General features: G+C 42.2%; 1 protein-coding gene across 4 annotated transcripts in view; it reads right to left on the minus strand.

The window, feature by feature from the left end:
• LOC127414530 (protein kinase C zeta type-like) overlaps positions 1 to 12,174 on the minus strand; it is a 190,045-nt gene that overhangs the window by 122,696 nt on the left and 55,175 nt on the right. Inside the window, exon 1 of one of the 4 annotated variants that reach the window (XM_051652622.1) lies at positions 11,936 to 12,095. The exons of 2 other annotated variants lie outside the window; for them this stretch is intronic. Coding sequence is in view for 1 of the 2 variants with exons in the window: in XM_051652621.1 (XP_051508581.1) it covers positions 11,357 to 11,378 (22 nt within the window). In the remaining variant the exon portion in view is untranslated. Of the gene's footprint in view, positions 1 to 11,356; positions 11,889 to 11,935; positions 12,096 to 12,174 lie in introns of those variants that run through there. One more of the 4 variants, XM_051652621.1, reaches the window with a different exon arrangement.

Here is a 12,174-nt window from a genome sequence, read left to right on the forward strand (position 1 = left end):
ATTTTTGAAGCTTGTTGGCTCCAGTTTACATTCACTTTTGTTAAATGGAAAAGAGCAGCTTGTACATTCTGCCAAATAACTCCTTTTGTGTTCCAGGGAAGAAAAAAGCAAATAGGTTTGGAACAATATATGGATGAATAAGTGGTGAAAGAATTTTCATTTTTGAGTGAACCATTCCTTTAGGCATAAATCTTCTTTACACAATGTGCAACCATGCTAAAAATAAAAAATAAAAAAATAAAAAAAAACAGGTCATAGTACATTCTGATCACCACAATGCTGGAAAGAAGATAAACACTTAACACTGCACAGAAACTGCATGCTAATGAGATTTCTACCTCAGAACAGGATAACTGAGATTATTAGAGCAATTAATTGGCTTTATCATCCTCTCAGACGATATAATAAAGGTTTGGGGAAATAAATAACAGCATCAAAACAGCTTAGTGCTTATCAAACTCTTCAGGTGGTTCTGATTAGGTTTTGGTCTGTAAAATCAGTGAATTTTGAATGGACCTGAGGGAAGCAAAGATTTCAAGGACAGCAATTTTGACTATTTACATAATAGAAAACCACATTCATCAGGAGAATTTGCTAATTATATCTGACTGATTACTCTGCAACAAAACCAATCAGATCTAATCATTCAGTAGTGATTTAATTTGCCAGCTGGACACATCTACTAATATATATTCAAGACAATTTTACCACAAAAACACAAATATTTCTGTTTATTTATATTTAGAGTGGTCAAAATTAACGCATTAACACATACGGTTACTTTAAAATGCTTAATGTTTTAATTTTTCTTAATATTGATTTACGCATTTAGCAACTTTCACATTGAAATGTTATTAAAGCATTGTTATATATCGTTTTTTTTTTTTTTTCTAAGAAGGATTGCATTTTGCATGAATTTTAACAGGAAATTAAGTTATAAAGTCAAATTTCAACACTTTTAAAATCTGCGATTAATCGCAATTAACTATATATATATATATATATATATATATATATATATATATATATATATATATATAGTATATAGTATATAGTGACCCGTCGAGGCATGGACTCCTGGACCTCTGAAGGTGTCCTGTGGTATCTGGCACCAAGACGTTAGCAGCAGATCCTTTAAGTCCTGTAAGTTGCGAGGTGGGGCCTCCATGGATCAGACTTGTTGGTACAGCACATCCCATAGATGCTCAATCGGACTGAGATCTGGGGAATTTGGATGTCATGTCAACACCTTGAACTCTTTGACATGTTCCTCAAACCGTTCCTGAACAATTTTTGTAATGTGGCAGGGCACATTATTCTGCTGAAAGAGGCCACTGCCATCAGGGAATACCATTGCCATGGAGTGTACATGGTCTGCAACAATCTTTAGGTAGGTGGTACGTGTCAAAGTAACATCCACATGAATGCCAGGACCCAAGGTTTCCCAGCAGAACATTGCCCAGAGCATCACACTGCCTCCGCCGATCTGCCTTCTTCCCATGGTGCATCCTGCTGCCATCTCTTCTCCAGGCAAACAACGCACATTCACCCGGCCATGTCACTGATGGCCGGGTGTTAATTAAATGTGATTAATCAGACCAGGCCACTTTCTTCCATTGCTCCATGGTCCAGTTCTGACTCCAGTCACTTTCGGCGGTGGACAGGGGTCAGCATGGGCACCCTGACCGGTCTGCGGCTACGCAGCCCCATACGCAGACCAGACGGGCTAGCCTTCACTCCCCACGCGCATCAATGAGCCTTGGGCACCCATGACCCTGTCACTGGTTCACCGATTGTTCGTCCTTGGACCACTTTTGGTAGGTACTAACTACTGCATACCTGGAACACACCACAACACCTTACGTTTTAGAGATGCTCTGACCCAGTCATCTAGCCATTACAATTTGGCCCTTGTCAAAGTCGCTCACATCCTTACGCTTGCCAATTTTTCCTGCTTCTAACACATGAAATTCAAGAACTGACTGTTCACTTGCTGCCTAATATATCCTACCCCTTGATGGGGGGCGGTTTGTGTGTATACTCAAGCTGTTTGTAAACTCAGATAAAGCTGTTTTCTCATCATGGTCAGAGATTTCATGTGTAGATCTGGGGTTTTTGTTTATCTGGATTATAGTGATCTTTAAATTACTCCTTATCCTCAAAATAGCAGAAAAATCCGAATCTTAACACATTTACACCATAAAAATAGACCAAACCATGTTTAAAGTGCTTATTGCTTCTGGCATTGTGTTAAAATGATGAATTTAAATAATCATATTTCAGGAATACAAAACTACAATTTGTATCTTCACTACAGTTTTCCTAAGCGTGACAGAAGTTCAGCTGTTTTCAAATAGCTTTTCCAGTGACTTGCTACTTTTTTAACAAGTAGTGCTCTAGCGTGTGTTATGTCCCAGGACGTATCTTATGTATTTATGTATATATCTGTGTGTGTGTGTGTGTGTGTGTGTGTGTGTGTGTACGGTGTGTATCCTTGTTCCGTCTCTCTCTCTCTTCACAGACTGTCTTCAGCTGCTGTTACTAATGGCTGCCAACTACTCGGTTGTCATGATTGGTTGTTGGGAGAGGAAGAGTGGTATAAAGCCATGGCAGAGCCATACATCAGAGAGCTTCTCTTCCCTCGTTCCAGATGGTTGCTGCTGCTTTTATTGCATGTTTACATATAGGAAAGCAATGCTAATTTATTAAATGCTGCTGTGTCTAGTTTACAGCTTTTTCAAATGGTCATTTGATTGTATTTTAACTACTTCAAAGGAATAGACAAATCTGTCAATTTACTCATTCTCATGTAGGGCTGAGTGATATGGCCAAAAATATTATCACGATATTCTTTTTCATATCGTTCAACATCAATATTTATCATAATATACATTCACATTTGCACAGTTTTTTTATACATTTCCAAGTTGGCAGAAGAAAAGAAATCCTAAACAGTCAAGTCTACAAAACTGCATCGGGGGCCCAGAGACAGAGACTTTTACCAAAATATTTAAATATTTTATAGAGTTTATCAATCAAGTCCAGTTGAATATGAATGTTAAAAGACCATCTGTTCGTTTTGAAGCATAATGATAGTATATAATTTTTACATTCAAATTATTTTTATATTTCGTAAGATTCAGATAGCAAGTATTGGGGCATAAAAGCCCTTTGTGACTGAGCAATGATACTGTATGGGGTTCAGGGGTATCCCCTAAGAGAAAATGTAGAAAACGTAAAAGTCTGAATGGACTATTTTTATATTTTCATTAGTGAAAAAAAGACTAGGTTATAAGTGAGAAAGACTAGGGTACAAACTAGTAATTTTATTGCATTTCCTTGTCATCCATGCCAGAGATGATGACATCTGATTAATTTCACAAAATTTGCACGAATGTTTTTTTTATTATTATTTTTGCACAGAAATCTATTTGTTTATTATTAAAGCTGAATTTAGAAGGGAAAAAACGTTATGGTATAAAGGCGCTCTGAAACTGTGTTAACTTTTGCGGCGCCTTATGTCTACTCACATGCCGGGAAGCCAGGCAACGCGAACAGTGTTGAAGTGTTGAAGTGTTTTCGGTGCTAGAGAAAAATATTCAAGAATACAGCGCAGAAAGATCAGATCTGGTTTACACAGCACTTTTGTTTTGTTGTGCTGCTCACTAGAGATGATGAGAGGGCACAACCATCGTCATGATGTCTTGCTGTCCGGATGGAATCAATCTTGGGTCCGGACCTGGAACGCGGTGACTGGCGTAGCCTAATTGTTAGCAAGACAGCTAACATTAGCAAATGTAGTAGATCACAGATGCCCAAACCAGGGCCTGCGGATCAAAGTTGGATGTGATGACCTTTGATTTGGCCCGCATTGCCATATATGACAAGGAAAATATGCTGTTGACGCAGATTTTCATTGCATTAATTTAGCAGATTGCAGAGTAAGGTTTTTTTGTATAATGGAATCATGAAGGAGGGGAACCAGGGAAACTTTCATATTTTAATATTATACAGTTTGCAGAGCCTGAAATTCGCCGCGGGATTGTGGGTATTGCGCATTGTTTTAATCATCCCCGCAAGTTCCACCTTCATAATGCGGAAAATTACTACGTGACTACGCACGCCCGGCCCCCAATCGGGCTAATCAGCCGAGGCGAGGGATAAAGGTAGCCGGGTGCGGCAGTTCGAGAGAGAGAAAGCCATACACAGCTGCCGTGTGTGCATTTATGTTTTGTCTTTTTGTTCAAGTTTACACTAATATATTACTTTTACTGTTCAGCCAGTTCCCGCCTCCTCCTTTCCCATTTTAACCCGCTGTTACACTATGTTAATTTAATAGCCAAAATATTTGGAAATATGTGAATGAGAAAAAGTTTTGTTTCAGTAACAATGAACATTATGCAATGTAGAGATCATGCAACTTTGTAATTATTAAAACAGGCCTTTTTAAAATGTAATTAATTGTTTAAATTTAAGTATTTGACATAAAAGAATGACATATCATAAAGGCATAAAGACATATCATGTCATAAAGTTGGAAAAAATTACCTTTGAAAGGTAAAAAATGCCCCCCATTTGAGCCGTGTAAGGGGGGGAATTCCACCCCAACCCCCCATTTTCACAAATGAAATTCAGGCCCTGAATTTGTTATAATGCAACGTTTACTTTGGCCCACAGATTTTTGGCCCTTCGCAAGAAAAGGTTTGGGCACCTGTGGTCTAGATGTAGAACACAAGCTAAATATTGAAAATTACTCAAAAGCTTATCAATGATATCGTGGATTTTTTTTATTTCGATAAATATCGAGAACGTTTTATCGCCCAGCCCTACTCTCTTGTTTAAAACCCGCAGACAGGCGTAGATTTAGGTAGGGATTGCAGTGACATGTCCCTATCAACTTTAAAAAAATTAGAAATGTCCTAACCAAAATTTGGGCAATTTTACCAAATAGAAAATACTTTAAATGTCTTTCATTTTCATTTGAATGACTATTAAAGTTTCTCAGTATTGTTATTCATGTGTAAATTATTGTCCGACCTCTCCTGAAGCAGCGCATAAACGGCGTTGTCACTGTAACGTTGGTTCTAGGAATGGAAGAGAGGAGACGCAGGAGCAACGTTTCAATATTTTAATAGTAGATGCTGGAGTTGAACAAATACATAGAATCAGTCAAGGAAACTCGTTGGAGTGGAACAAACGCTGGAGTGGAACAAAATATAATGCTAACATCACAACATAACAATACAACATGACAATACAAGAACTGACAAGGAATGAATAAAACTGGAGGGTATTTATACACAAAGGTGCTGATGAGGGAATGGAGAACAGGTGAGGAGGATTGGGAACAGGGAAGTGATGAGGGCAGTGCATTATGGGAAGTGTAGTCCAGGGGAAACTAAGGATGACACAAAAACCATATCAAAATAAGAGTCCACAGAACGGTGAATAACTGTGATATTAACACACTCCCCCCCACACACACACACTTAAAGGGCGACTCCTGGCGCCCCAAAGACAGATGAGGAGGGTAGGGTGATGCAGAAGGTGAGGAAGGATCCAAGGAAGATGATCAGATGGCCTGGGGGGTGGCTTCAGGGCTGGCAATGGATCCGGGGCCTGGGGGGCGGCTTCAGGGCTGGGAATAGATCCGGGGGCCTGGGGGGGCGGCTTTAGGGCTGGGAATAGATCCGGGGGCCTGGGAGGCGGCCGCAGGACAGGGACTGGGTCAGGAGGCCTGGGAGGCGGCCACAGAGCAGGGACTGGGTCAGGAGGCCTAGGAGTCGGCCACAGATTAGGGACTTGAGGTCTCGATGGCAGAGCCGGAGATGGTCCGGAGACGGAGCCACAGGAGGATGGAGGATTTGGGTCTCAAGGGGAGGAACCGGAGGAGGAGCTGGCAGAGCCACAGGAGGATTGGGGTTTTGAAACACAGGTAGTGGAGAGCGTGGTGGAATGGGCAGAGCCATAGGAGGGGGAGATCCAGATTTTGAGGGCGGAACACTAGGAGACACAGAGGGCGGGGCCAAGGAAGGGTTGACAGAGACAGGTGGAGCCTGGAGAGGCTCGACGAAGGCCAGCGGAGCCTGGAGAGGCTTGATGAAGGCAGGCGGAGCCCAGAGAGGCTCGACGAAGGCTGGCGGAGCCGTGGAAGACTCAGGGGGCGGAGCTGTGGAAGGCGGAGCCGTGAGAGGCTCAAGGGGCAAAGCCATGGAAGGCGGAGCCATGGAAGACGGAGCCATGAGAGGCTTGAGGGGCCAAGCCACGGAAGGCAGAGCTGTGGAAGGCTCGAGGGGCAAAGCCATGAAATGCGGAGCCATGGGAGGCTCGAGGGGCAAAACCATGGAAGGCAGAGTCATGGGAGATGGAGCCAGGGAAGGCAGAGCCATGGAAGGCTCGATCGGAAGAGCCATGGGAGGTGGAGTCAAGGAAGGCAGAGTCGTGGAAGGCAGAGCTGTGGAAGGCGAGGGGCAGAGCCATGGGAGGAGGAGTCAAGGGAGGCAGAGCCGTGGAAGGCTTGAGGGGCAGAGCCATGGGAGGCAGAGTCAAGGAAGGCGGAGTCGTGGAAGGCGGAGCTGTGGAAGGCTCAAGGGGCAGAGCCATGGGAGGTGGAGTCAAGGGAGGCAGAGCCGTGGAAGGCTTGAGAGGCGAAGCCATGGAAGGCGGAGTCATGGGATGCAGAGCCAGGGAAGGCGGAGCCGTGGAAAGCTCGAGGGACGAAGTCATGGAAGGCAGAGTCATGGGAGAATCGAGGGATGAGGCCGTGGAGGGCTCGAGGGATGAGGCCGCGGAAGGTTCGAGGGACGAGGCCGTGGAAGGCGGAGTCTTGGGAGGATCGAGGGAAGAGTCCGTGGGAGGCTAAGAGCTGTGGAAGGCTCGGGGCTAAGAGCCATGGAAGGCTCGGGGCTAAGAGCCGTGGATGACTGGGAAGTGACTCCCATGGTAGAGAGTACAGGCAGAGACTGGGGATCGACCTCTGCGGTCGAGAGCACAGGTAGAGACTGGGGACTGACCTCCGTGGTCGTGAGCACTGGCAGAGACTGGGGAACGACCTCCGTGGTCATGAATATGGGCCCAATTATTGGAGGATATCTATATTTTAAATATTAATCTGAGGTTTATCACATCGCATATTGCTGTCGCATAATCCAACAAGTTTATTGCAACTCACACTTTTTCCTCCATATCATGAAGCACTTGTGGTCAGTTCTAAACCTGTTTATTCTAGAGAAATAAAAAAACAGGCTAATATTTAATTTGGTATGGCAGAGAAATAGGACATTAGACTTGTTATATGAGAAAATAATGTTATTTTGCCTATATTACCAGATTGACTTTTCTGCATTTTCGTAATACCAAAAGTTTGAATATTTTCTTTGTCTTTACCAACTTTCAAACCAAACCTGTGCCCTTGAACCTGCATGACATTCTTTCCTCAGTGAAACATAAAAGATTAAGTCTCAGTCACCATTTACTTCCATTGCATCTTATCTCCATACAATGAAAGTGAATAGTTAACATTTTGCCCAAAAACATTTTTGTGTGTGTTCCTTGGAACAACATGAGGATGAGAATGAATTTTCATTTTTGGGTGAAATATCCCTTTACGGCAACAACTTCGCATTCCACTTTTTACAGTGTAAGAAATGACTAACCAATGTAAAATGAAAATGAAAGCTCGTAGCGTGGATGGTTCAGCATGGATGGTTTCTCTCTGTGGAGGGCATCTGACGACATCTAACCTGGCTGGTGGAGGTGTGAAAAGAAGGAGAGAACAGCAGCACAGATAATGAATGGAAGAGAGTGACCAGCGTGGGAGAGAAAGAGAGAAAACAGTGGAGGAAGAGCAAAGAAAGAGAACAGGAAGAGGGGGGCAGTCAAATGCAGTACATAAAGCTGAGCTGGTAAGATGGTCACAGAGGACTGATGTATACACAAAATGAGGGAGAGCAAGAAAGAATTGTGAAAGAGGAGGGTAGAAGTCAGAAAGTCAGTTAATGAGCAGGAAAGAAAGACAAAGATGGAGAGAGAGAGAGAAAGAGATAAATAATAATGGGGGGGGGGGGGGGGTGGTCTTCATCACTTCATTACATTCTCCATTTTAGAGCCATCTGCCTTCTGGAAAAGATCCACCATATCTATTACATCATAATAACCATTACCATGATGATAAACCTTACCCGGCAACAGCTATCATAACAAGCTTGCACCTTTTACACCTAATCCCAAAAATAGCCATAAAACCTAAGACCAACCAAGCAGACTAAACTGAGAAAACTATAGCTGCCCTCCAATAAAACCTAGAGGAGAAATGTTAAACTGAAGACGACTGCAGAATTTATCACTGATTTGAATCAGTTCTGGTGATACAAACATCACATGCAATGACAGAAAAGAAACCAGACGTTTGGTTTCATTTTTTCATTGCTTTTTTTATGAGGATACATACAGTACAGTTGCCACACAAATGAACTTAAGCCACACTTACATTCTGAATGTCAATTAATCAGATACAAAATATCAAACCAAATGGCATCTGCCAACAAATGATGTTAGGGCTTTTCTCAGAAAAAACTTTTTGAGCCATTTTTGCAACTACTTTTAAGCAACTGGTGTCTTAGTGGATGTATTAGAAGTAAATGTCAAACAACAATAAAAAAAAAAAACACTTTCAATTCGCAACAACTGGATGGTGGAGCAGCTTTATACAGATAAAAAATAGTGTCATTTTTTCAAATGGTTGGCATCTGCAGAAATGTTAATATCCCTTCTCAGAACTGAACCATAGTGCAGGAACACCATCACCAATTAAACTGTATACAAAGTAATAAATCACCAATACTCATTTATAACCCTTCACAGATTGTTAGAAGATATTTACATCACAAATTATGGGTTATCCTGAGCAGCCGCTAGTGTGCTGCAGTGCACTGTAAAAAAACATATCCGGACGGACCCACCACACATCTGACAGAAGGGTCAACCTAGTCTCAGCCTCAGACAGCAAACCCACAAACTGCCTACAGTCTGCCAGACAGTCTGTTGCATATTCCCCACAAAGCTGGAAAGCACTTTCTTGATCTGACAAGCTCTAATCTGATTGGCTGACTTTACACAACTTCCAGGAGTAAGGGCACACATGGTTTTTTATCAGTCCACCTGAATACAAAAAAGCAATTTACACCATCAGGCCAAATAGTACTGAGCACAGTAAGGAATGGTTCCAGTACAGAACAGCATGGTTCCACAACAAAAAAAGCACCTACAGTGAAGTTGTGTTTACCGGGTTGCGCTAGGGTTGATAGAATGAGCACTTTTGAGAATTAGATAATCAGATAATAATTTCCCGAAGTTCGCAATTTAGTGGCATCAAATCATCTAAAGATATTTAGAGTTTTGTTGGAGGCACTTAGTAGCAAGTAAACTACAGTAGATATCCACAAGCAGAACTCTATGCTCACTTTATTAGGACCATAGTGTTCCTAATAAAATGCCCGATGTGGTTTTCTGCGGTTGTAGCCCATCCGCCTCAAGGTTCGACATGTTGTGCATTCTGAGATGCTACTCTGCTCACTAAAATTGTACAGAGTGGTTATCTGAGTTACCGTAGCCTTTCTGTTAGCTCAAACCAGTCTGGCCATTCTCCGTTGACCTCTTTCATCAACAAGGCATTTCCGTCTGCAGAACTGCCACTCACTGGATGTTTTTTGCTTTTGGCACATTTTGAGTAAACTCTAGAGACTGTTGTGCATGAAATCCCAGGAGATCAACAGTTACAGAAATACTCAAACCAGCCCGGTCTGACACCAACAATCATGCCACAGTCAAAATCACTGAGATCACATTTTTTTCCCAATTCTGATGGTTGATGTGAATATTAACTGAAGCTCCTGACCCGTATCTGCATGATTTTATGCATTGCACCCGATTTTATGCATTGCACCCGATTTGCTGATTAGATAATCACATGAATAAGTAGCTGTACAGGTGTTCCTAATAAAGTGCTAAGTGAGTGTATATTCCACTTTGTTTTCTGAGTTATCTATGTAAAATTCTGATCAAAGAGTCTCTTAATGTGGTATAATCTATCTCAGATAAATCTGCCCCTAAACGGAAAGTGAAAACAAAACAAAAACAAAACTGTGGTTGGTCATTCTTGGCCAAAATAAGCTGCAATGTGGGTCAACCCAATCACACTGAGTCAGCAGGTACATCTGGTAGAAAACAGACTGAGGAGAAGAAAGCCAAATCTAGCAACTGTCAGACAACAACAGTATCAGGGCTTTTGCGTTACAGAAAGTGGGAGCACAATTCCTTTGAGAACGTCAGAAACAAACTAATCTGCAAGAGCCTTGAATGTGACTCTGTGGTGATGTGGGCGTGGCCGAGCAATGTCTGTGGAGAGCGAGGCCAGGAGAGGAAGAACGGTAAGGATTGACTTCTGTGGAAAATTATCTCTAATAGCTGTTCTGTGTTAAAGTGAGAGTTGGAGAGGGATAAATTCCAGACCGCCGGAGGGGAGAGAGAGAGATGCACGCAGCAATGTTTACGTCTGTGCTTTTGTGTTATGCTGAAAAGCAAAGCTTTAAGTGATGCTGAAAAGTGCGTCAATTAAAAGTGACTTACTTTGGATTGTTTATCCGGCTCCTGCTTCCTCCTAATCCTAGGCTTCGTCACCACTGTGACAGTTCACTAGTTGTCTTCATTAAGGAGGAAGCAGAACTGTTCCCCTTGTGTCAGTTCCAATGGCAAAATTAAATGGCAAATAAACTATTTATATTTAAGTTTTTAGTTAATTTTGTTAATACTTTGCAAAGTAAGTGTTTATTTCATTTCAGCAATTTTGTGTACATCTTATTTGCTGTCATTAAATAAATAGTTTAATTTATTATAGTAGACAGAAAATTCTGTCATCATGATGTTCCAAACCCATGACACTCTTCCTTCTATGGAACCTGAAAAGCAGATGTTAGGCAAAATGATCCTCAGTCACCATTAACTTGCATTGTATGGAAAAGCTTTCTTCAAAATGTATCTTCTTGTGTTCCATGGAAAAAAGAAAGTCATACAGGTTTGAAACAACATGAGGGTGAGTTAAGGACAAAATAATTTTGATTTTTGGATGAACTAACCCTTTAAATTGTATGATGTACTGGCATTATATCAGCCATTAACCACCCTGCTATTTAGATATCTGTATCTGCATTGGCAATTGAAAAAAAAAAAAAACACATCGGTCAAGCACTATTTCCAGAGCCTGTCTCTTTAAGTCACTATTTCTGAAAAGAAAATACCTTGAAATATCACACAATAACCTGAAGCAAGACCTTGAGATGATACAATACCATTCACATACCGTCTGACTTCTTCGGATGCATTGGGTCTCCGGCACAGAGACAGAGAGAGCAGAGGCAGGGAGCGTGTGGATGGTCTTCTTTCTTTGTGTGTTCAATGTGAAAGCTTAATGAAAATGATGCTAGCTGCTCTCTCTTGAACTCTGACTAAAGCTTGTCAGGTAGGCGATCACACACACACACACACACACACGCACACACACACCCGCACACATATAAACACTTCCGCACTTGCTAACAGGTTCTGACCCTGGTAGGAAAAAGCAAGTATGGCAAGCAAGATGGGCCATCAAATCACTGCAGGTGATACAAAAAATAAAGAATGTAAACAAGAGACCAAAAAGAAGACAACAGCATCAGGGGTAAAATGCACCTCATGTGCTATAATCAAAAATACAAATACAATTACACACACACACACACACACACACACACACACACAGGGATCCATGCAAGCACAAGGGCTGGAAACACCGCAGATACAGTGCACGCTAGCTCAATGTCAATCACATCCCCGCACAAAGACAGCATCAGTCTGAGACGAGATGGAGAAATGGATGATATCTGGATGTGGTGCTCACCAGTATCTTCTTTTTCTGCTCGTTTCAGCACATTTCCCCTGGCAGCCTCCACGACGCACCGGCTACATCCCCTCCTCCCTCGCGCTCTCTTCTGCTCACTCAATCTCTCCTCTTCCTTGTGACTTATTTAATTATTTCTCCCCCTCCCTCCCTTTTTCCTCCCTGCCGTTCCGTCACTCCCTGCGTGCAGTCGTTACAGCTGGCTGTCCTTGTATATGCTGCTTCCTGGATGGATGCAG

This window comes from Myxocyprinus asiaticus, chromosome 24, assembly GCF_019703515.2.
Source record: "Myxocyprinus asiaticus isolate MX2 ecotype Aquarium Trade chromosome 24, UBuf_Myxa_2, whole genome shotgun sequence".
NCBI lineage: Eukaryota > Metazoa > Chordata > Actinopteri > Cypriniformes > Catostomidae > Myxocyprinus > Myxocyprinus asiaticus.